General features: G+C 46.5%; 1 protein-coding gene across 1 annotated transcript; it reads left to right on the forward strand.

Moving 5' to 3' along the window:
- Positions 1 to 26,031, forward strand: LOC132761645 (fibrinogen-like protein 1). Its single transcript, XM_060754708.2, has 7 exons — positions 1 to 146; positions 6,076 to 6,641; positions 12,988 to 13,213; positions 17,868 to 18,005; positions 18,472 to 18,688; positions 21,530 to 21,725; positions 23,635 to 26,031. Exons 2-7 carry the CDS (start codon positions 6,276 to 6,278, stop codon positions 23,779 to 23,781), a joined length of 1,290 nt encoding a protein of 429 aa, XP_060610691.2. The 5' UTR covers positions 1 to 146; positions 6,076 to 6,275; the 3' UTR covers positions 23,782 to 26,031.

Below are 26,031 nucleotides of genomic sequence, written 5' to 3' on the forward strand. Positions count from 1 at the left end.
ATAGCCCAGTGATAGGATCAGGTAGGCTAAGCCCGGCCCGTGCCCATGAAGCACACACACGGCTTCCTGTCCATCCTGCTGCCCGGCACAACGGCCATTCTCTGGTGCCCAAAATTGTCCAGCGTTGGATGCTACTCCCTGGACTGGTAAGTTTGGGCACATTATTGGGGAAGGGGGTGCATGCTTGGGGAGGTCATCTCTGCAGCCACCCAATCCACTTGGCAGGATGGGTTGGTTCTCAGAGAAGCACAGGATCATAGTGATGGAAGGGATCCCTAAAGGCCATCCAAACCAACCCTTTTTCTGCCAGGCAGTACGATATCTTCCAAGCCCTACTAACAGATATCCATCCATTCTCTCTTTGGAAAATAAATTCCAAAGAAGGAGGCTCAACTAGACTTCCAGGAAGTCTATAGTCCACTTGAGTTGGAAGGGAACCCCAAAGGCCACCCAGTCCAACCTCCTTTTGCCAGAAAGAACACAATCACATCCAGCTTCTGCTTTAAAATGTCAAAAGAACTCTGGACTCTGAGGAAGCACATTTCACTGCCAATTAGCAGCTCTTACCATCAGGAATTTTTCCCCAATATTTTGAATCCGTTGCTCCATTGTGTGATAGCCTTCCAAATATTGAAACACGGCTCTCTGGACCTCTCAGGAGATTTTAAATTGCATTAAAATATTCAACATAAAAACATTCAACATAAAAACATTCAGCAGTGACTATGGCAAAATTTGATCCGGTTACTTCAATGCACAACCAAACAGCCAAGTCTTGAGCGCCTTTACAAAAGGTCGCAACTCCGACGTTGCTCTAATGCAGTGTTTCTCAACCTCCCTAATGTCGTGACCCCTTAATACAGTTCTCATGTTGTGGTGACCCCCAACCATAACATTTTTGTTGCGACTTCACAACTGTAATTTTGCTGCTGTTATGAATCATAGAATCATAGAATCATAGAATCAAAGAGTTGGAAGAGACCTCCTGGGCCATCCAGTCCAACCCCATTCTGCCAAGAAGCAGGAATATTGCATTCAAATCACCCCTGACAGATGGCCATCCAGCCTCTGCTTAAAAGCTTCCAAAGAAGGAGCCTCCACCACACTCCGGGGCAGAGAGTTCCACTGCTGAACGGCTCTCACAGTCAGGAAGTTCTTCCTAATGTTCAGATGGAATCTCCTCTCTTGTAGTTTGAAGCCATTGTTCCGCGTCCTAGTCACGTAAGTATCTGATATGCAGGATGTATTTTCATTCACTGGACCAAATTCGGCACAAATGCCTGATACGCCCAAATTTGCATTCTAGTGGGGCTGAAGGGGAGATTGATACTGTCATTTGGGAGTTGTAGTTTCTGAGATTCACAGTTCACATACAATCAAAGAGCATTCTGAACTCCACCATTGACTGAATTGAACCAGTCTTGGCACACAGAACTCCTATGACCAACAGTAAATACTGGGTTTGGTGGGCACTGACCTTGAGCTTTGGAGTTGTAGTTCACCTTTATCCAGAGAGCACTGTGGACTCAAACAATGATGGATCTGGACCAAACTTGGCATGAATACTCAACATGCCCAAATGTGAATACTGGAGGAGGTTAGAGATAATAGACCTTGACATTTGGGAATTATAGTTGCTGGGATTTATAGTTCACCTACAATCAAAGAGCATTCTGAACTCCAACAATGAGAGAATTGGGCTAAACTTCCTACACAGAACCCCCATGACCAATAGAAAATACTGTGTTTTCTGATGGTCTTTGGCGACCCCTCTGATACCCCCTTGCGACCCCCCCCCCCCAGGGGTCCCGACCCCCAGATTGAGAAACACTGCTCTAATGTATGGAGGCAATGAGTTCCACAAAATTGGAGCATAGATCGTCTGCCACTGTTAAAAGCCTTGGGGTTGTGTTGGATTCATCGCTGACGATGGAGGCCCAGATCACTGTCAGAAGGAAGCAGGCCTTTTTTCATCTTCACCAGGCAAGGAAATTGGCATCCTACCTTTCGGTAGAAGCATTGGCAACAGTAATCCACACAACAGTCACCACGAGGTTGGACTATTGCAATGCCTTATATGCCGGCCTTCCGAAGTCAACGACCCAGAAGATTCGGATGGTCCAAAATGCGGCAGCCAGGCTGCTAGCGGGATCATCTATAGGTAAAGGTAAAGGTAGTCCCCTGACATTAAGTCCAGTCATGCCTGACTCTGGGGTGTGGTGCTCATCTCCATTTCTAAGCCGAAGAGCCAGCGTTGTCCGTAGACACCTCCAAGGTCATGTGGCCGGCATGACTGCATGGAGCGCCGTTACCTTCCCGCCGGAGTGGTACCTATTGATCTACTCACATTTGCATGTTTTCGAACTGCTAGGTTGGCAGAAGCTAGGGCTGACAGCGGAAGCTCACGCCGCTCCCCGGAATCGAACCTGCGACCTTTCGATCAACAAGCTCAGCATAGAATCATAGAATCAAAGAGTTGGAAGAGACCTCATGGGCCATCCAGTCCAACCCCCTGCCAAGAAGCAGGAATATTGCATTCAAATCACCCCTGATAGATGGCCATCCAGCCTCTGCTTAAAAGCTTCCAAAGAAGGAGCCTCCACCACACTCCGGGGCAGAGAGTTCCACTGCTGAACGGCTCTCACAGTCAGGAAGTTCTTCCTAATGTTCAGATGGAATCTCCTCTCTTGTAGTTTGAAGCCATTGTTCCGCGTCCTAGTCTCCAGGGAAGCAGAAAACAACCTTGCTCCCTCCTCCCTGTGGCTTCCTCTCACATATTTATACATGGCTATCATATCTCCTCTCAGCCTTCTCTTCTTCAGGCTAAACATGCCCAGTTCCCTAAGCCGCTCCTCATAGGGCTTGTTCTCCAGACCCTTGATCATTAGTCACCCTCCTCTGGACACATTCCAGCTTGTGGAATTCCAGCAGCTCAGTGCTTTAGCCTACTGCGCCACCGGGGGCTCCGGGGATCATCTATAAGATCCCATATTACACCGATTCTGCAACAACTGCATTGGCTACCAATAGAACATCAGATCTCTTACAAGATACTGATCCTGACATTTAGAGCTCAAAATGGCCAAGGACCTTTCTATCTTAGGGACCCCCTCATTCCTTTTCCCCATCAGTGGTCACCTTGATCCACAAAGGAAAATCTCCTCTACATACCGGGTCCTAGGGAGGCACATTTGGAAGCTACAAGGCGTAGAGCTTTTTCGACCTATGCTCCAATTCTGTGGAACTCATTGCCTCCATATATTAGAGCAATGTCGGAGTTGTGACCTTTTGTAAAGGCGCTCAAGACTTGGCTGTTTGGTTGTGCATTGAAGTAATCAGATCAAATTTTGCCATAGTCACTGCTGAATGTTTTTATGTTGAATGTTTTTATATTGAATGTTTTATATTGTGTATAAGCTATTTTAAATTGTAAGTCGCTCGGAGCACTTTGGTGGAGAGCGACTAATTAAGAAATAAAGTGATGATGATGATGATGATGATGATGATGATGATGATTTTTAAAAAAATTGTTGGGAGCTGCTTTGTGTCACAAGTACATAAGTAAAAATAGGATATAAATGTGATGATGATGTTGATGATGTTGAAGAAAATGATGATGATGATGAGCTGGCTCGTGCCCAGAGAAGGGTGACCAAAAATGGCCAAAGGCCTCAAAGTCAAATCCTCTGAGGAATGGCTTCAGAAGCTGGTGATTTTTAATTTGGAGGGGGAAAAAAGTCTAAAATTAAAAATCACCAGCTTCTGAAGCCATTCCTCAGAGGATTTGACTTTGAGGCCTTTGGCCATTTTTTGTCACCCTTCTCTGGGCACGGGCCAGCTCATCATCATCATCATCATCATCATCATCATCATCATCATCATCACATTTATATCCTACTTTTACTTATGTACTTGTGACACATAGCCAGGATTTCGATTTGGGGGGGGGGGCCTGAGTTTGTTTCGGGGGGGGCTGTTTGTTTCGGGGGGGGGGGCGAGTCTGAGTGAAAGAGGGTCTACCATAGCAAACCTTTTGTATCGTTACCCCAATACCCCCATGCATATGGGATACATTGAGTATGCTGATCAGATCATGTGATGTGGCGGCAAAAAAAGCCAATGGGATTTTGGCCTGCATCAATAGGAGCATAGTGTCTAGATCTAAGGAAGTAATGCTACCCCCCCCCCCTATTCTGCTTTGGTTAGACCACATCTGGAATATTGTGTCCAATTCTGGGCACCACAATTGAAGAGAGATATTGACAAGCTGGAATGCGTCCAGAGGAGGGCGACTAAAATGATCAAGGGTCTGGAGAACAAGCCCTATGAGGAGCGGCTTAGGGAACTGGGCATGTTTAGCCTGAAGAAGAGAAGGCTGAGAGGAGATATGATAGCCATGTATAAATATGTGAGAGGAAGCCACAGGGAGGAGGGAGCAAGCTTGTTTTCTGCTTCCTTGGAGACTAGGACGCGGAACAATGGCTTCAAACTACAAGAGAGGAGATTCCATCTGAACATTAGGAAGAACTTCCTGACTGTGAGAGCCGTTCAGCAGTGGAACTCTCTGCCCCGGAGTGTGGTGGAGGCTCCTTCTTTGGAAGCTTTTAAGCAGAGGCTGTATGGCCATCTGTCAGGGGTGATTTGAATGCAATATTCCTGCTTCTTGGCAGGGGGTTGGACTGGATGGCCCATGAGGTCTCTTCCAACTCTTTGATTCTATGATTCTATGATTATTATTATGTTTATTATGTTTATTTATGCCCCACTTTTCTCTCCACAAGGAGACTCAAAGTGGCCTTTCAATCCATCTTGAATGCCTCCTTTAAAATTCTGACTAAAACCCAAGGTTGATCTGTTGCCACACTTACATGGGACCCAACAGTATTTAACATGCTGGAAATTCAGGCATTTCCATGATATTTATTTTTGTATTTTCAGAGGCTAGAGAAGAAATTGGAAATACCCACGAAAGACATCTGTTCATGGCAGGGCTGAGAAAGCATCTTGGTTGATGCTGGTCCATTCAGTACTTCAAACAAGCAATCCTGGTACTGAAAAAATTAGAAAGCTCAACGGGAGGCAAACAGCTCTCTTTAATCCAAAGGAAACCCAAGCATAATCAAGTCTACAGGGCTCCAAGCATCCAAGAGAAGTATGCAGGCATCTAGAGCAGTGGTTCTCAACCTTCCTAATGCCGTGACCCCTTAATACAGTCCCTCATGGTTGTGGTGACCCCCCCAACCATAACATTGTTTTTGTTACTACTTCATAACAATCATTTTACTACTGTTATAAATCATAATGTAAATATCTGATATGCAGGATGCATTTTCATTCACTGGACCAAACCGGGCACAAATACCCAATACACCCACATGTGAATGCTAGTGGGGTTGTATGTCATTCATTGATTTTGCAATTTGGGAGTTGTAGTTGCTGGGATTTATAGTTCACTTATAATCAAAGAGCATTCTGAACTCCACCAGCGATGAATTCGAACCAAACTTGGTTCCCATGACCAATGGAAAACACTGGAAGGGTTTGATGGGCATTGACCTTGAGTTTGGGAGTTGTAGTTCACCTATATCCAGAGAGCACTGTGGACTCATGCAATGGTGGATCAGGACCAAACTTGGCACAAATACTCAATATGCTCAAATGTGAACACTGGTGGACTTTGGGGAAAATAGACCTTGACTTTTGGGAGTTGTAGTTGTTGGGATTTATAGTTCATTACAATCAAAGAACATTCTGAACTCCACCAATGATAGAATTGGCTCAAACTTCCCACTTGGAATCCCCATGACCATCAGAAAATACTGTGTTTTCTTATGGTCTTTGGCGACCCCTCTGACACCCCCTCGCGACCCCCTCTGGGGTCCCAACCCCCAGGTTGAGAAACACTGATCTAGACCAAGCTAGTAGCTGTTTTTGTACAAAGTGTGATCAAATCATAAAATCATATTGTTGGAAGAGAACACAAAAGCCATCTGGTCCAACAGCCTTGAGGACAGTGAATGGTATTTTGGAGAAAATGTAACTGCTGCTGGGTGTCTTTGTTGTGTTTTCTTGCAGGTCTGGACGCTCTTATGGAGGCCACACTATCCATCCAAAGACATCCTTGGCATCTGGTCACTCTCCATTCATGTCAATGCACTTTGTGCCAGATGAACACCTCTCTGAATGTGGGGCTGTGGTATAGATCCCATTAGCTGTGGCCTGTCTCCATATCTTCCCCTGGGACTTTGTCTTCCCTCTCTCTGAGACTCATCAGGATGGCACTGAGGGCTCTCCTGTTCTTGGCCTTCTTGGCTTGTGGCTCATCACAGAGACCCGTGCCAGTGGATGGCAATGGCATTGATGGGGATGATGGGCACCATCAAGACAGCCCTGGCCTCATCCACTGTGGTGAGTACAGCAACCAGGTCTTGCCCAATGGGAAGTGCAAGATCGTGGCCACCTTGCCACAGCTGGACGAACAGCGGTGCCCAGACATGTTTCGCTGCACCGACGAAGTGTCCTACTGGCTGCATGAGAACGAGGAGCGGAAGCAGCAGATCCTGGAGCTGCGGGAACTCATCTCGGAGCTTCAGGAGGAGCTGAGGAACCACCGGCACCGCATCAAAATCCTGGAGCTGCAGGTTGGTTCCTTTGGTATGGCGTTGAGGGGGAAAGAGATGTTTGCCATCAAGGGGGCTCTGAGTTATGGGGACCCTATGATTATGATTATGATTATGATTATTATTATTATTATTATTGTAACTTTATTTGTACCCCGCTAGCATCTCCCGAAGGACTCGATGTGGCTTACACGAGCCAAGGCCTCAACACAATACAATCATAGAATCATAGATAGAATAGAATCATAGAATCAAAGAGTTGGAAGAGACCTCATGGGCCATCCAGTCCAACCCCATTCTGCCAAGAAGCAGGAATATTGCATTCAAATCACCCCTGACAGATGGCCATCCAGCCTCTGCTTAAAAGCTTCCAAAGAAGGAGCCTCCACCACACTCCGGGGCAGAGAGTTCCACTGCTGAACGGCTCTCACAGTCAGGAAGTTCTTCCTCATGTTCAGATGGAATCTCCTCTCTTGTAGTTTGAAGCCATTGTTCCATTGCGTCCTAGTCTCCAAGGAAGCAGAAAACAAGCTTGCTCCCTCCTCCCTGTGGCTTCCTCTCACATATTTATACATGGCTATCATATCTCCTCTCAGCCTTCTCTTCTTCAGGCTAAACATGCCCAGTTCCCTAAGCCGCTCCTCATAGGGCTTGTTCTCCAGACCCTTGATCATTTTAGTCGCCCTCCTCTGGACACATTCCAGCTTGTCAATATCTCTCTTGAATTGTGGTGCCCAGAATTGGACACAATATTCCAGATGTGGTCTAACCAAAGCAGAATAGAGGGGTAGCATTACTTCCCTGGATCTAGACACTATGCTCCTATTGATGCAGGCCAAAATCCCATTGGCTTTTTTTGCCGCCACATCACATTGTTGGCTCATGTTTAACCTGTTGTCCACGAGGACTCCAAGATCTTTTTCACACGTACTGCTCTCGAGCCCAATACAACAATACAATACCTAGAGCAAATTAAAAACAGATTAAGAAGAGTAAACAACAGCAATAACAATACATTGAGACATCAAGACACTATAAAACTGGGCCAGGCCGGGGTAGTGGGTACAGGATTAAAAGTGCTGATGTGGCAGGAGGTATGTAGGATTATGAAATAGGTGCAGTGTGCGGTGTGCAGCGATCTTAATTCTATTAAAGTGCTTCTGGATTTGGTATTGGGGTTCCTAATCTGGAAAGGCACATCGGAACAGCCAGGTCTTCAAGTTCTTTCTGAAGACTGCCAACGAAGAGGTCTGTCTAAGATCTTTTGGGAGGGTGTTCCAGAGTCGGGGGGGCCACCACAGAAATGCCCTGTCTCGAGTCCCCACCAGGCGCGCTTGCGACACAGGCGGGATCACAAGCAGGGCCTCTCCAGATGACCAGAGTGAACGTGTGGGTTCATAGACGGAGATGCGGTCACGCAGGTAGGGTGGTCCCAAACCGTTCAGGGCTTTGTAGGTAAGCACCTGAACCTTAAATTGGGCTTGGAAAATAAACGGCAGCCAGTGGAGCTCCTTGAACAGGAGGGTTGACCTCTCTCTGTAATGAGCCCCAGTTAACATCCTGGCTGCTGCCCGTTGAACCAGTTGGAGTTTCCGAGCCGTTTTCAAGGGCAGCCCTACGTAGAGCGCATTGCAGTAGTCCAGTCTAGAGGTGACCAAGGCATGGACCACCCCGGCCTTCGCGAGGTACGGTCGCAGCTGGCGCACAAGTCTCAATTGTGCAAAAGCCCTCCCGGACACCGCCGACGTCTGAGCCACAAGCGTGAGCGATGAGAGGCCAACAAGAGCCAGGTCATGAATTGCCCAGCTCAAGCCTTGCAAACACAGGACAGCCTATGAAGCTTCCTCAGTTGGATCAATCTCTTTCTTTTTGGCTGAGCATTATCACAGACCTACAGGCAGTTCCCACGTTATGAACAAAATAGGTTCTTTAGAGTTGTTGTAGGTGTTATGGGTTGTATGGCCATGTTCTAGAAGCATTCTCTCCTGACGTTTCACCTGCATCTGTGGCAAGCATCCTCAGAAGTTGTGAGGATTGTTGGAAACTGGAAAATTGGGCTTATATATCTGTGGAAGGTCCAGGGTGGGAGAAAGAGCTCTTGTCCGTTGGAGCTAGGTGTGAATGTTTCAACTGGCCATCTTAGTTTTTAGGTGTGGCTTCTTACTGCCTGGGAAATTTCCTTGTTGAGAGGTGACCAGGTGTTCCTGATTGTTTCCTGGCTGGAGTTCCCCTGTGTTTGAGTTTTGCTTTTTATTTACTGCCCTGATTTTAGAAGATTTTTTAAAAATACTGGTAGCCAGATTTTGTTCATTTTCAAGGTTTCCTCCTTTCTGTTGAAATTGTCCACATGCTTGTGGATTTCAATGGCTTCTCTGTGTAGCCTGACACGGTGGTTGTGATGGTGAGTGGTCCAGCATTTCTGTGTTCTCAAATAATTTGCTGTGTCCAGGCTGGTTCATCAGGTGCTCTGCTATGGCTGACTTCTCTGGCTGAAGTAGTCTGCAGTGCCTTTCATGTTCCTTGATTCGTGTTTGGGCAATGCTGCTGTGTTTGGGGGTCCCTATGGAGACTTCTTGTCCACGGCTGCGTGGTATCCGGTAGACTCCCGCAGAGGTGAAGGAATCCCTCTTGTCCTTTGCTGAACGTAGCATTTGCTGGATTTTCTTAATGGGTCTGTAGATAATTTGTATGTTGTGTTTCCTCATCAGCTTCCTTTGCGGTCAGTGGTTCCCTTGATGTATGGCAAGAACACTTTTCCTCTGGGTGGATCTGTAGGTTTGTTCTTAAGATGAATTTGTATCTAAATAGTAACAGGTATATTTTAAGTATAACTCCAGTTATATATATAGAATTACAGAATCATAGAATCATAGAGTTGGAAGAGACCTCATGGGCCATCCAGTCCAACCTCCTGCCAAGAAGCAGGAAAATTGCATTCAAAGCACCCCTGACAGATGGCCATCCAGCCACTACCTAAAAGCCTCCATGGAAGGAGCCTCCACCACACTCCGGGGCAGAGAGTTCCACTGCTGAACGGCTCTCACAGTCAGGAAGTTCTTCCTCATGTTCAGATGGAATCTCCTTTCTTGTAGTTTGAAGCCATTGTTCCATTGTGTCCTAGTCTCCAGGGCAGCAGAAAACAAGCTTGCTCCCTCCTCCCTGTGGCTTCCTCTCACATATTTATACATGGCTATCATATCTCCTCTCAGCCTTCTCTTCTTCAGGCTAACCATGCCCAGCTCCTTAAGCCGCTCCTCATAGGGCTTGTTCTCCAGACCCTTGATCATTCTAATCGCCCTCCTCTGGACACATTCCAGCTTGTCAACATCTCTCTTCAATTGTGGTGCCCAAAACTAGACACAATATTACAGGTGTGGTCTAACCAAGGTGGAATAGAGGGGTAGCATTTGTATGATTTATTGCTTATTTCATATAAACCCAGAGGTTTCCCGTCACATTCTCGTGGCAGACGACATGCAATTTGAAAAGCTCTGCTCTAGAGTCTAGGACAGTGGTTCTCAGCCTTCCTAATGGCACGACCCCTTAATACAGTGCCTCATGTTGCGGTGACCCCCAACCATAAAATTATTTTCGTTGCTACTTCATAACTCTAATGTTACTGCTATGAATCATAAAGTAAATATCTGATATGCAGGATGTACTTTCATTCACTGGACGAAATTTGGCACAAATACCCAATATTCCCAAATTTGAATACTGGTGGGGTTGGGCAGGATTGATTTTGTCATTTGGGAGTTGTAGTTGCTGGGATTTATAGTTCATCTACAATCAAAGAGCATTCTAAACTCCACCAACAATGGAATTGAACCAAACTTGGCACACAAAACTCCCATGACCAACAGAAAATACTGGAAGAGTTTGGTGAGCATTGACCTTGACTTTTGGATTTATAGTTCACCTACATCTAGAGAGCACTGTGGACTTCAACAATGATAGCTCTGGACGAAACTTGGCACAAATACTCAATATGCCCAAATGTGAACACTGGTGGAATTTAGGGAAAATAGACCTTGACATTTGGGAGCTGTAGTTGCTGGGATTTATAGTTCACCTACAACCAAAGAGCATTCTGAACTCCATCAACGATGGAATTGAACCAAACTTCCCACACAGAACCCCCATGAGCAGCAGAAAATACTGTGTTTTCTAATGGTCATTGGTGATCCCTCTGACAACCCCTCGCGACCCCCCCAGGGGTCCCGACCCCCAGGTTGAGAAACACTGGTCTAGGACAAAATGGAGCAACTGATTCAAATGGCAGGACAAGAGTTTCCACCAAAACATTAGGCAAAACTTCCTGGTGGTAAGAGTTATTAAGCAGTGGGATACAAGGCTGCCTAGGGGTCTCCTCCTCTGGAGGTCTTTAAACAGAGGCTGTATGGCCTTCTGCAGGGAGGGCTTTGATTGTGTCTTCCTGCCTTGCAGAAAGGGGTTGGACTGAATGGCCTCAAGGAGTTTCTTCAGACTCTGTGTCCTCATTCGGGGCATTCCTCCCACGCAGCAGGGAGCGGCTTGGTGGGCGGAAGGGAACATCCTTGGACATCATGCTTACCATAAGCCCACGTTTCCAGGCGAAGCTGCGTGCCTGATGCCCTGTAAGCGCCAGTGGCTAGTAGTCGGATCAATGGTCTGATCTGGCATTAGGAAATTCCTGCAAGGAGCTTAGCTGGAAAATGACTAAGAGATGCTGCGGGGAATTAACAGCCCTTCTCCACCCTTTCAGTCTTGAAAATCCTGGAGAGATGAAGGGTCTGTTTCCCGAATCTCAGAGCTTTGCCCTTCTTCTCCGATCCTTGGGGCAAAGGGAAGAAATCTCTAGGCAAGAGCACTGACTTTGGAATTGCTGTTTCTCATTAATAAGACTTAGGGCTAAAACCAATCATCAGCTGCAAGTAAAGTAGATCCAATGAATCCACTCAAAGTCTTGGTTCGGTGTTTAACATCTTTCTAAATGACTTAATGGCACATCTACACTGTCTAATTAATGCAGCTTGACAGCATTTGAACTGCCATGTCTATGGAATTCTGGGAGTTGTAGTTTGCTGAGGCACCAGCATTCTTTGGCAGAGAAAGCCATTGCCCCACGCCAGTGAATGTGGTGTCACTCTGCACTAATTCGATTGGGAATGGAAAGGAATAAATGCTTATCAGATTTGCAAATGACACCAAATTAAGAGAGAGCGATTACCCCAGAGGATAGCAACACTATTCAAAGTGACCTTAACATCTTAGAGAGCTGGGCTAACAGTTTGTTTTGTAGTTGAGTGCCTTCAAGACATTTATGGCTCATGGTGAGCCTATCATGGAGCTTTCTTGCAAGAAGTGTTGACAGGAGGTTTGCATTTCTAAATGAGCAGTACGTGTGAAAAAGATCTTGGAGTCCTCATGGACAACAAGTTAAACATGAGCCAACAATGTGATGTGGCGGCAAAAAAAGCCAATGGGATTTTGGCCTCATCAAGAGGAGCATAGTGTCTAGATCTAGGGAAGTCATGCTACCCCTCTATTCCACTTTGGTTAGACCACACCTGGAATATTGTGTCCAATTCTGGGCACCACAATTCAAGAGAGATATTGACAAGCTGGAATGTGTCCAGAGGAGGGCGACTCAAATGATCAAGGGTCTGGAGAACAAGCCCTATGAGGAGCGGCTTGAGGAGCTGGGCATGTTTAGCCTGAAGAAGAGAAGGCTGAGAGGAGATATGATAGCCATGTATAAATATGTGAGAGGAAGCCACAGGGAGGAGGGAGCAAGCTTGTTTTCTGCTTCCTTGGAGACTAAGACGCGGAACAATGGCTTCAAACGAGAAGAGAGGAGATTCCATCTGAACATGAGGAAGAACTTCCTGACTGTGAGAGCCGTTCAGCAGTGGAACTCTCTGCCCCGGAGTGTGGTGGAGGCTCCTTCTTTGGAAGCTTTTAAACAGAGGCTGGATGGCCATCTGTCAGGGGTGATTTGAATGCAATATTCCTGCTTCTTGGCAGAATGGGGTTGGACTGGATGGCCCATGAGGTCTCTTCCAACTCTTTGATTCTATGATTCTATGATTTGCCTTCTTCTGAGGCTAAGAGAGTGGGCCTTGCCAAGAGCATCTATTAGTTTCCCATGGCTCAGCCTTAGTCCCTAGAGTCATAGTCCAACGTTCGAAGTCCTTGGAAGCAATACCTGAGAAAAATACCTGACACGACCTTATTTACTGGCTTGGGGATGCTGGGAGCTGTAATCCAAATGGGTTTCTAAGAAAGAAAATAGTGGTGGAAACCACTGTTGTGGGTGCTCTTTGTGGAACACATTTGGGGTGACTCATTTTCCTCGTGCTTTACTTCTCTTTTCAATTGGCAAAAGCATGAGGAGAAATCCAGCCGCAACTCCTCGGTGGAGCAGCGGGTGCAGGACCTGGAACAACGGGCCCATGAGGCAGCCGCCGTGCAGCACATGCAAGCCACACTGCTCTATGACATGCAAGCCCAGGTGCACAACATCTCTGTCCTGATGGAGTGGGTGCGCCACAACCCTGGGTGCCTGGTCCCCGTCGACATGCGCCTCCAGCAGGAGATGATGCACTATCCAGGTGAGAAAGCCCTGGGGGCATTCTTCCTTCCTTCCTTCCTTCCTTCCTTCCTTCCTTCCTTCCTTCCTTCCTCCCTCACTCCCTCCTTCCCTTCTCCATGTCTTCCTCTCTGGTTCCACCCCTATCTCCATTCCCTCCTTCTTCCTATCATCTTCTATGTGGTGGAGGCTCCTTCTTTGGAATCTTTTAAACAGAAGCTGGATGGCCATCTGTCAGGGGTGATTTGAATGCAATATTCCTGCTTCTTGGCAGAAAGGGGTTGGACTGGATGGCCCATGAGGTCTCTTCCAACTCTTTGATTCTATGATTCTATGATTCTTCTTTCCTTTTTTGCTCCTCCCCTTGTCCTCCCTACACTCTTTCTCCTTCCTTCCTTCCTTCTCTCTTCCTTTTCATCATCACCTCTCTTCCTCTCTCCTTCTGTATCTCCAGTCTCCTTTCTTCTATTTCCCCCTTTCTTCCTGCTTCTCTTCCTCTTCTTCATCTTTTCACCTCCTTCCCTTCTTCCATGTCACCCTTTCCCTTCCTTACTATCCTTCCTTCATTTTCTTTTCCTCTCTCCTCCTCTTTCTCCTTCTTTTCTCTCTCCCTCTCTTTTCCTCCTCCTGCTTCATCCCCTTATTTTCTTCTCTTTTCTTTCATACCCCCTCTGTCTTGCCTGCACTTCTTCCTTCTTCATTTTCTTTTCCTCCCTTCTCCTCTTTTCTCTCTCTCCCAGAGGCTCAGAGGGAATCCTTCCTCCTCCACCTCCTTTCTGATACTCATCCCTTCTGCTTCCTCTCTCCTTCTTTCTCCCTGCCCTCTTTTCTCTTCTTTCTTTCCCTCATCCTCCTCCCTCCATCCTCCACCTCCCTAAATCTTTTTTCTTCTTTCTTTGCCTTCTTCAATGCAACTTCCTCCTCTTCTTTACTCTCTGCTTCCCTTCCATTCTACAACTCTCCCCGCTTCTTCCTTGCTCCCTTTTCTTCATTTTCTTCCTCTCTCCTCCTCTTTTCTTCTCTCTCTCGTTCTTCTTCCTCTTTAGTGTTTTCCTTACTCCTTTCTCCCTCTTCCTCCCTCTCTCCCTTCATCAATGAGGATTGTGCCGTCTTCTGGCAGAATGGGGTTGGACTTGATGGCCTTTGGGGGTCCCTTTTAATTATATGAGACTTGGGCAAACTTTGACCCTTCGGGTGTTTTGGACTTCAACTCCCACCATTCCTAACATCCTACCGGGAGTTGAAGTTCAAACCATTGGAGGGAAGACCAAAGTTTGCCCAGGCCTGAATTATATGATTCTACTCTTCTATGACTTTATTTGACACTTAGGTTTACTGTTCTCCAAGGTGCTGAAACAATTGGGGTTGGTGGTTCAGCACCTTGGAGAGCTCTTTGGGTGACATCGGAGTCACTGGCCACTGGGTTTTTCCCCATTCTGTGCCTTTTGGCTCCCAGCCCTCACCTTCTTCCCTAGTCCTCGATTCCCCTTCCAAGAGGAGCCTTAATGCGCTTTGCCCGGTTCCTTCAGAGGAGGCTGTTGATCCCTTCACAACAATCAGATCAAGGGAGCCCTTCAGGGGGATTAATTGGGGAAAGACTTTCACCCAGTAGCCCAAATCCACGCTGAGCCCTTGACGTAGGACCAAAGGGCGGCAATCCTTTAAGCCCTCAGACTCTGAACGTGAGGTCATTCGGCATCACTGAGGACACGGAAACAGGGGTGTGTCTACACCGTAGGATGAACGCAGTTTGAGACCTCTTTAACCACCATAGCTCATTGCTATGGAATCCTGGAGATTGTAGTTTGGTGAGGCACCAGCACCCTTTTCCTGAAAGGGCTAAAGCCCTTGCAGTACTACAACTTTCAGGATTCCATATCATTGAGTCATGGCAGTTCAAGTGATGTCAACATAGATGCACCCTCAGGCACTTGTGAATGCAAAGTAATTCAATTATTGCTCTGCTATTACTGTTGTTGTTATTGTTGTTGCTCGTATCTTTCTATGGTAACATTAATGTATGTGGCACTTTGCAAGCAGCACAATTAGTGGTGTTGCAATCCAGAGCAGAGAACGAGGCCTAAGATAACTATCCACCACACTTGGCTGTGAAAAACAATCCTTTTTTATTGAAGAAAAATGGTTACAAAATAAAGGAAAACTGCAAGTCAAAAGTCACAGCAAAATCAGCAAACATGAATTTAAATGGACAAAGCAAAACCAAAAGTGTGAAGGAGTCGTTATTAAACTGCTGCCACCAATTGTAAAGAAGACTGTATTAATGCCACCGAATGCCACCAAATGTGAAGGTGCGCATGGTAAAACACCCACTGCCACCTTATCTATGAGGGAAGCCGGGCAACGATCAATATCAGCCTAGGAACTATTTTATAAAGGGACTGTTTCTGGCTGACTTTATTATTGCAGGCTGTTCAACTTAGAAGAAACTGTATCAGGCAAGGCTTGAGGAAAAAGTAACAAGTTTATTTTAACAGGAGTATAACAATGTATAACTGTTCGTCAAAAGAGGCATAAATCTTGATGGTTACATTGGAAAGGTTTCATGAGTAAACTCAGGCAAACACTTCATAAGGTTTCACAGCTGGCACAACAGGCTTAAACCCAGCCAAACCTTGATTCTTAATTCAGAATCAACAACCCCCTGTACCGGGTCCTTCTCTGCAACCACTTTGGTCACCAATTGATTCCCTGAATCTCCACCAAGAGATTCAGTCTTTCCCTATAGCACACTGGCTACAGACACATTCCCTGAATCTCCACCAAAAGATTCAGTGTTTTCTCAGCAGCTCTCCGGCCGCTGACTGACTTTTTAAAACACAGCTGCCTCTGAAGAGGCGGTTGGCTCCGCCCCTGTGGCTATGTCAACTCAGCTAACGCCAAGCCACTCCCACAAAACATAACCTCCCATACTTACCATCCCTAAACCATTGTCCAAACTACACATAACCAAAGGAATAAAATTTACACATCGTCACAAAAAGCCTCTCTGAGAAATACTTGAAGCTGTTAACAATCCACTAACCGTACTTGATATCCTAGAAATCTTTCCATACTATGGCCAGGGAACCGGGAGAACTGCCAAAGTCTTCATCAGTTCTGAAACGATGCCTGAACTGAGGGAATCAGCCTGGCGTATTGCAATTAAAACTCAAGAATTGGTTCCGTGAACCGCCCTTCTGTCTTGAGGCCAATGTTTTTAATTCTTGAATTCGGGAGGATCGACGCAAACTGAGTGTTTTACTTCTGTCTTCCCAGATTTGGCTCCTTCTGTTGTCATTACAGTTAACAGGTGCAGAAGGGAGGGAAAGTTCAAGGTCTCCCTCTGAAACATTCTCAGGAACACTGGTACTTTCATTTTCCAAATCTACAGAAGTTCCTTCCTCACTAATTTCAGGAACATTGGCATTTTCCAAACCTGCAGCAGTTTCTTCCTCACTAATTTCAGGAGCATTGGCATCAAAAGGTACATTTCCACTAGCATCAGTAAATATACTTTCATTAGCATCAGGAGGAACAAACAGAGAATCAGGTTCAAGTTCAAACTCAGGCTGAACCCCAACAAGTGGGTCCAAACTAAAATATTTGGGGATTGGTAGATACCAGATAAAAGTAGTTTCTGGTTCTTTTAGAGTTACTTTTTAAAATAGGCCTAATACTATACCATACCATAAATTCTGTATTGACTTCATATTGAAAAATTCGGCAATCAGAAGCAAATTAAGACCGATAAAGAAAAATCCACGTCTTTACCTTCCTCCTGAAGGAGAGGAGGGATGATGATGCTCTAATTTCCCCCGGGAGTGAGTTCCACAGGTGAGGGGCCACCACTGAGAAGGCCCTGCTCCTCGTCCCCACCAGCCTCACTTGTGACAGCGGTGGGGTCGAGAGCAGGGCCTCCCCAGATGATCTCAAACTCCGGGGTGGGACATAGAGGGAGATACGTTCGGACAGATACACTGGACCGGAACCGTAAAGGGTTTTGTAGGTCAAAACCAGCACCTTGAACTGTGCTCGGAACTGAACCGGCAGCCAGTGGAGCTGGCACAACAGGGGGGTGGTGTGCTCCCTGTATGACGCTCTGGTGAGTAATCTGGCTGCCGCTCGCTGGACCAGTTGAAGTTTCCGAACAGTCTTCAAGGGCAACCCCATGTAGAGTGCGTTGCAGTAGTCTATTCAGGATGTAACAAGAGCGTGGACCACTGTGGCCAGATCAGACTTCCTAAGGTACGGGCACAACTGGTGCACAAGTTTTAATTGCGCAAAAGCTCTCCCGGCCACCGCCGAGACCTGGGGTTCCAGGCTCAGTGATGAGTCTAGGATCACTCCCAAGCTGCCATTTAATGGATCATAGAATTCTAGAGTTGGAAGAGACCTCATGGGCCATCCAGACCAACCCCATTCTGCCAAGAAGCAGGAAAATCGCATTCAAGGCACCCCCGACAGATGGCCATCCAGCCTCTGCTTAAAAACCTCCAAAGAAGGAGCTTCCACCATCTTCCAAGGCAGAGAGTTCCCCTGCTGAACAGCTCTCCTTACATCCAGGTTCTTCCTAATCTTTAAGTGGAATCTCCTTAATGCCACTTGAATCCATTGCTTGCTTGCTTTCCAGGGTCTTTTGAGGGGTCAAAGCTCTTTTGAACTGGTTTCTTCCCCAGATACGAAGCATGGCAAGAACTGCCCCATCGACTGCGCCTCCATCTACTACAACGGGATCCGACGGTCGGGCATCTACAGCATCATGCCCTCCGCGGAAGGGTTGCCCATCGAAGTGCTGTGTGAAATGGATGTCGAAGGTGCAGTGAGAGGTGACGGGGTTCCTAGTCCTCATGGAGGCTTTGTGAGATGGTAGACTTTTCAGTTCAAGTTGTGTTTCTTCTATGGAGAAGCTGTTGGAAATGCCCTTTTGGGTAACAGGCTTTGGGGTGGAGTTCTCTAGTAAACCAGGCATGGACCAACTTGGGCCCTCCAGGTGTTTTGGACTTCAACTTCCACAATTCCTAACAGCTGGTATGATAACGGGGAAAGGGAGCTAGTCACACATCCAATGCACCATTGTCAGAAATTTGATGGAGGAAAAGAGAAAAGGGGGAACGGAGAGAGGATACTTACAAAATTCCTCCTCCTGGTACAGCTGCCTGCATTTAAGGTGGATTTGGGATGAAAATGGTGCCATGGATATCAATGCAAATGGCGAAGTGTCATTCTTTCATCCCTCATTTATTTATTTTTTTGCTCCCTTTCTTTATCCACTGTTGGCAGGTGGCGGTTGGACAGTCATCCAGCGGCGCTTGGATGGCACAGTCGATTTCAACCGAACCTGGAACGAGTACAAGGATGGATTTGGGGATCTCAATGGCGAATTCTGGATGGGCAACGAGAACATTCACAAGATCACCAACCAAGGGGACTACTCTCTTCGCATCGACATGGAGGACTGGAACAATAAGCACAAGCATGCCTTCTACCAGCTTTTCAGGTTGGTGTCATTTTCGGTTGGACTGGATGGCCTTTGGGGGTCCCTTTCGATGATATGAGACTTAGGCAAACTTTGGCCCTTCAGATGTTTTGGACTTCAACTCCCACCACTCCTAACATCCTACCGGGAGTTGAAGTTCAAACCATTGGAGGGAAGACCAAAGTTTCCCTCCAATGAACCACATCTTCATGTATTAGGAAGGGATCTTTGAGGTCATCTAGCCCACCCCTTCTGATCAATGTAGTATGGGTCTTCAACAGGAATGGAAGGAATATTTTTAAAATAATATTTTTTAAAAATATATGAGAATCTTCACGCTCATTCTATACAAAATTCAGATAGGATTTTTGTGTGTTTTTGAGTACTCTGGGGGGAAAAAAGCATTTTCTGCAAAATACAACTCCCATATGCATAGGATGGGGACCTCCCTAAGCATTTTCTGCCTTCCCCAAGTGATTATATGGTATGATTCCACCAGATGATGTACAACTCTGTCACTCCTTTCCTGCTGCTAGGGAGGCTGTTCAGATCCTGTACCAGTGCTTGGCAGCTGTGATAGTCTGGATGAGGGCGATCAAATTAAAACTGAATCCAAACAAGACAGAGTATTCCTGGCCAGTTGTAAGGCCAAACAGGGCATAGGGTTACAGCCGGTGTTGGACGGGGTCACACTCCCCCTGAAGACGCAGGTTCGCAGCTTGGGTGTCCTCCTGGACTCATTGCTGAGCCTAGAACCTCAGGTTTTTGCGGTAGCCAGGGGAGCATTCCCACAATTAAATTCTGTGTACCAGTTGGACAGTCAGACTTGGTTATGGTAGGCCACACTGTGGTTACATCCCGAATAAACTACTGCAACACGTTCTACATGGGGTTCCCTTTGAAGACTGTTCAGAAGCTTCAAGTGGTCCAATGGGCAGCAGAGTATAGGGAGCATGTTGTTGTTTATTCGTTCATCGCTTCCAACTCTTTGTGACCTCATGGACCATCCCACACCAGAGCTCCCTGTCAGCCGTCGCCACCCCCAGCTCCTTCAGAGTCAAGCCAGTCACTTCAAGGATAACATCCATCCATCTTGACCTTGGTCGTCCCCTCTTCCCTTTTCCTTCCATTTTCCCCAGCATCATTCTCTTCTCTAAGCTTTCCTTTCTTCTCATGATGTGGCCAAAGGACTTCATCTTGGCCTCTAATCTCCTTCCCTCCAGTGAGCAGCCGGCTTGATTTCCTGAAGTATGGACTGGTTGGATCTTCTCGCGGTCCAAGGCACTCTCAGAATTTTCCTTCAACACCACAGTTCAAAAGCATCTATCTTCCTTCGCTCAGCCTTCCTTATGGTCCAGCTCTCACAGGGAGCGTACAACTCCTCTGTTAACATCAGCTCCAGAGGCTGCCAGTCTTCTACCAAGCAAAATCTTAGCTGGCTTTAGCCTATAAAGTCCTAAACAGTTACGGCCCAGCTTACCTATCCCAACGTATCTCCCTCTATGAGCCACATCAGAGGTTAATATAATCAGGGGAGGCCCCACTCTGTTCCACCTCCTTCGCAAGCGCGATTGGTGGGGACAAGAGACAGGGCCTTCTCAGTGGTGGCTCTGTGGTTATGGTTATGGTTATGGAACTCCCTCCCCAGGGAAGTTTGACCAGCCCCCTCTCTCCTGACCTTCAGGAAAATAACTTAAAACATGGCTTTGGGACAAAGCCTTTGATCAGTAATTTGAGCAGTGCAATAAGGAATAGGAATTAATATGACTCACAAATGGGACAGCCCTGGATTATGATTTGGATTGCATGGTTTCAGTTGATGTTTTAATAATTGATGTTTTAAACTGCTTGGATTTTAATGTATTTGTTTATTTTATGAATTTGTATATGTATGGCATTGTTGTAAGGCTGCTCTGAGTCCCCTTCAGGGTAAATAATCTATATAAATAAAAATGCAATGTTCGTTTGTGGGATTAACAGAACTCAAAAACCACTGGACGAATTGACACCAAATTTGGACACAAGACACCTAACAACCCAATGTATGTCCTTCACTCAAAAAAATTGATTTTGTCATTTGGGAGTTGTAGTTGCCGGGATTTATACTTCACCTACAATCAAAGAGCATTCTGAACCCCACCAACGATGGAATTGAACCAAACTTGGCACACAGTTCTCCCATGACCAACAGAAAATACTGGAAGGGTTTGGTGGGCAGTGTCCTTTGGTTTTGGAGTTGTAGTTCACCTACATCCAGAGATCACTGTGGACTCAAACAATGATGGATCTGGACCAAACTCTACATGAATACTCAATATGCCCAGATGGAGTTTGGGAGTTTGGGGAAAATAGAATCTTGATATTTGGGAGTTGTAGTTGCTGGGATTTATAATTCACCTACAATCACAGAGCATTCTGAACCCCACCAATGGTAGAATTGGGCCAAACCTCCCACACAGAACCCCCATGTGGGCCACAGCAACGCGTGGCAGGGGATGGCTAGTAAATAAATAAATAGAATCATAGAGTCATAGATTTGGAAGAGATTTGGTGGGCCATCCATTCCAACCCCATTCTGCCAAGAAGCAGGGAAATCCATTCAAAGCACCCCTGACAGATGACCATCCACCCTCAGCTTAAAAGCCTCCAAAGAAGGAGCTTCCACCATACTCCAGGGCAGAGAGTTCCACTGCTGAACAGCTCTCAGGAAGTTCTTCGTAATGTTCAGGTGGAATCTCCTTTCCTGTTATGTTCATCATGGTGATGAAGCTGATAGAGAATTCTAGCCAAACTACTAGCCAACTGGGAATGGAGTTAGGGATCCCATGAGATGCCTTCAATGTGTTTCCTTTTGCTTTGCAGCATCGAGGACGAGGTGAACTATTACCGCCTCCAGGTGGAAGGCTTCAGTGGGACGGTGGAGGACTCTTTTGCCTGGTACCACAACAAGAGGGGCTTCAGCACGCCCGACTCAGGGAACATCTGCGCCGCCATCTCACACGGAGGCTGGTGGTACCACCAGTGCTTCTTCTCCAACCTCAACGGAGTTTACTACAAGGTCTCACAGATCTCTTTGGGCCCTGGTTACATGCAGCTTGCTCCTTGTTGTTGTTCTGTGCCAGCTCCAAGAACCCAAAGGTGTCTTCTGTCCAATGGCTTTACCTTTCTTCCTCTTGGAGAGAAGTGACCATTAGGGTGCCATAAAGAGAGTCCTGTTCTGGGCCTTTCAGGGCGATTCCACACCTTTATCAGTGATTTGTGCAATTGAATGGGAAGCATCCTGATCACATTTGCAGATGGGACCAGATTGGGAGGGAGACCTAATAACTCAGGCCACTTCTACACTGCCTCTATATCTCAGAATCTGATCCAAGATTATCTTTTTATTTCAGATTTTCTGGCAGTGGAGACTCATATAATCCAGTTTAAATCAGATAATATGGAGTCAGATCCTGGGATATAGGTTAGTACAGAAGGGGCCTAAATGGGACACAAGCCATGAGCCAAGAGTGTCATGCTGCAGCTAAAAAAGCCAATGCGATTCTGGGCTGCATCAACAGGAGTTAAGTGTCCAAATGCAGGGAAGTTATAGCCATTCTCTCTTCAGCTTCAGTTGGGAGAATTATAGGCTATGGGAATCAGCAGGCACCCTAGCACTACAACTATATCGAATCATAAAGTTGGAGGGACCCCCAAAGGTCATCCAGTCCAACCTCCTTCTGCCATACAGGAAGACTCAATCAAAACTCTCCCAACAGATGGCAATCCAGTCGCTGTTTGAAGATCACCAGTGAAGAAGACTCCGCCAGACTAGGTGGGTCAGAAGGAACCCCCAAAGGCCATCCAGTCCAATCTCTTTCTGCCATGCAGGAAGATAGAACCAAAGCCCATCCAACAGATAATAGAATCATAGATTTGGAAGAGACCTTATGGGCCATCCAGTCCAACCCCATTCTGCTAAGAAGCAGGACCATTGCATTCAAAGCACCCCCAACAGATGACCATTTAAAAGCCTCCATAGAAAGAGCCTCCACCACTCGCCGGGAGTTCCACTGCTGAACAGGAGGTTATTCCTCATGTTAAGTTGGAATCTCCCTACTTGTAGTTTGAAGCCATTGTTCTGCGTCCTAGTCTCCAGGGCAGCAGAAAACAAGCTTGCTCCCTCCTCCCTATGACTTCCCCTCACATATTTATACATGGCCATCATGTCTCCTCAGCCTTCTCTTCTTCAGGCTGAACATGCCCAGCTCTTTAAGCTGCTCCTCATAGGGCTTGTTCTCCAGACCCTTGATCATTTTAGTCGCCCTCCTCTGGACACATTCCAGCTTGTCAACATCTCCCTTCAATTGTGGAGCCCAGAATTGGACACAGTGTGATTCCAGGTGTGGTCTGACCAAGACAGAATAGAGGGGGAGTATGACTTCCCTGGATCTAGACACTAGACTCCTATTGATGCAGGCCGACATCCCACTGGCTTTTTTTTAGCTGCAGCATCACATTTTTGGCTCATGCTTAACTTGTTGTCTACAAGGACTCGAAGATCTTTTCCACAGCCAGGAGTCCCCCAGAGATAGTCATCCGATCTCTGTTTAGAGACCTCCAGTGAAGGAAACTCCACTAGACTTCCAGACAGTCTATCTTTAACTATTTTGAAGGGATCCTCAAAGGCCATCCAGTCCAGTCCCCTTCTTTCGTGCAGGAAGGCATGATCAAAGCCTCCCCAACATACGACCATCCAGTCTCTGTTTGAAGGTGTCCAGTGAAGGTGACTCCACCAGAGTTCCAGGCAGTCTGTCTTCCAGTAGAGTCAGAAGGGACCCCCAAAGGCCATCCAGTCCAACCCCCTTATTCCAGGCAGGAAGACACAATTGAATCCCTCCTGACAGATGGCCACTTTACTGGGGAGGAACGGACTCAGCTCCTAATGTCTCCCATCTTTCCCCCCCTCCCCTTGTCTGCATTCGCAGGGGGGAAGATACTCCTTGAAAAACCGCAAGATCCTGGGTCCGGACGGCATGGTCTGGTACACCTGGAAGGACACCGATTACTACTCCCTCAAGAGGGTCACCATGATGATCCGGCCCCGAACCTTCCGACCCCATCTCTCCCCGTGAAGGCCGTCTGGAGCTTCTTTCCCACCTGAGCACCCAATGACTGCTCCAGATGAAGACATGGCATCCGGGAAATGATGCCAACAGCAGCCAAGTGGACACAGTCTGCATGGGCAATACTGAGGATTTGATCAATTGGTCAGTTCCTGAAAGATGGACCTTCCTGCGATCATGGCTTGAGAAGAAGGAGGCTTCTCATCACTTCTGGCTACCGTTTTGAGATGGACCACAGAGGAAAACCAGCTATCTCTAAGATGTCTCTATGGCACACAAATGAGACAGGAAGTCCCATTTGAGATGGACTTCAGAAGGTGCAAGTGAAACAGGAAATTGTTTTCCATCACCTTCTGTCAGCATTTTGAGAAGAACCACTGAAGAAAGCCATCTGTGTCTGGTGATGTCTCCTGTCTGCACAAAGGAGGCAGTGGAAGGCGGCGGGAAAAGGAGATTGCACTGCAAACGGAGACTCTGGGCCTTTCTACACTGACATATAATCCAGTTTCCGAATCCAACTGCTCTGCTTTGATCTGGATTATCTGACAGTTTAGACCCTGGCTGCCCCTGGTTTGTAACCAGACCTGAGCTGAGAAGCAGAGGTCCAGCCTTCTTGGAGGACTTTTGGTCAGAAAAGCCAACTTGACCTCAAATAACCACAAATATCAGAGGCATACGGTGCTGCCCAAGATAGAAGAAGTTGGACTTTGCTGGGAAGTCTCTTGCCTGATATCCTTCTGGAAGAGTTTGGGAATCGGAGGCATCGTGTTGCAATGGTTCAGATCGTCTCCTTCAGGCTGGTTCCAGATGGTGGCACTTTGGGATAGATGCTCCTCAAAAAGGAGCTCTTATATGGCATCACCCAACAAGGTGCCATTCTGTCCCCAATGCTCTTTTAATATATACATGAAACTGCTGGAAGAGATCACCCGAAGACATGGGGTGAGGTGTTATCAATATGCTGATGATACCCAGATACATTTTCCATACCTTCAAAAACAGCTTCAACTAAGGAAAATGTGACTCCTCTGAATGACTGTCACCTGAAGGAGGTAATGGGTTGGAGGAGGAAAAACACACTGAAACTAGTTCCTTGATGTTGCTTGCCATTAAGGGCCCTAATTTATTTATTCAGATTCATGAAGATGAACCTGTTGTTTTTGAAGAAGAATCTGAGGAAATTCAGTTTCCCATGGCAAGGAATGTTTCAGATGATGTTTCTGATGTTAGTGAAACTAGCCAGGTGCAGTTTGAGAAGGATGGACCCCAGTCTGATGATTCTCAGGTGGTTAACAAGCTATCCGACCTTGAGAGCTCTGAAGATCTAGATAGGGAGGATCGCTTACAATTAAAAGTTCACCGCAGTGCAAGGCTTGCTAACAAGAGGGCGGTTAGGGGTCAACGGAATGCGTTCATGCTGGGAAAGTATATTAAATGGGGTGTTTGAAGGCAAATCTTTGTCAGTGCAACTTCTGCGAACAACCTGGTAACTTCTTTGGATTCCCTTGGCTTTTGGGGTAATGTTCTTGGCTTCCTGGAATTCTGTCTTGCTCTCATGGAATCTTGTTTGATCGATGCTCTTCGGATTATGCTTCATGCTGTTTGCTATTGAACTTTTGAAACTTACTTTTGCATTTAAGACTTTTTCTTCTTCAATAAACTACAAAATCTTCAGCCTTCGTGTGCTTTGGTATTTGGAGCAAGGTGACTCTACTCTGAGCTGCGACAGGTAAAACATCAAAACATCTAGATGTCCCCTGAGCAACACCCTTGCAGAAGACCAATTATGTCACACCAGAAACAACTTGCAGTTTCTCAAATCGCTCCTGACATGAAAAAAAAGAAGAAGAAGAAACCAGAACCCAACTGGCCATCATCATCTAGAGGGCCTTTTCATTGACCGCCCCAAAAGAAGACTGAAATGATCACCCGGAAGAAGCGATCCCATAGCAGCTGAATCAGGTGTTGGAATTTAAGAGACAATTGGAGAACTATCTCACTGTCTGGGATGTTGTAGGTTTTTCCGGGCTATATGGCCATGTTGTGGAGGCAATTTGGCCATATAGCTCGGAAAAACCTACAACAACCCAGTGATTCCGGCCATGAAAGCCTTCGACAATATATCTCACTGTCTCTTCCAACAGACCTGCCCAGTCAAAGTTTAACTATGAATTTTAAACTCATGTCCTGTGTGTTTACTGTATTTCAATGTCTGTATTGTAATAAACATGCATTTCATATGAATTCGTTTCAATATAA

Source organism: Anolis sagrei, chromosome 1 (genome assembly GCF_037176765.1).
Source record: "Anolis sagrei isolate rAnoSag1 chromosome 1, rAnoSag1.mat, whole genome shotgun sequence".
In the NCBI taxonomy this organism is placed as follows: domain Eukaryota; kingdom Metazoa; phylum Chordata; class Lepidosauria; order Squamata; family Dactyloidae; genus Anolis; species Anolis sagrei.

What these genes read in the sequence shown, in the direction of transcription:
- LOC132761645 (XM_060754708.2), top strand. Translation starts at nt 6,276, where the DNA reads ATGGCACTGAGGGCTCTCCTGTTCTTGGCCTTCTTGGCTTGTGGCTCA. An exon ending in GTGTGAAATGGATGTCGAAG is followed by an intron (nt 18,006 to 18,471) that starts GTGCAGTGAGAG and finishes CACTGTTGGCAG; the next exon opens with GTGGCGGTTGGACAGTCATC. An exon ending in GCCTTCTACCAGCTTTTCAG is followed by an intron (nt 18,689 to 21,529) that starts GTTGGTGTCATT and finishes TTTGCTTTGCAG; the next exon opens with CATCGAGGACGAGGTGAACT.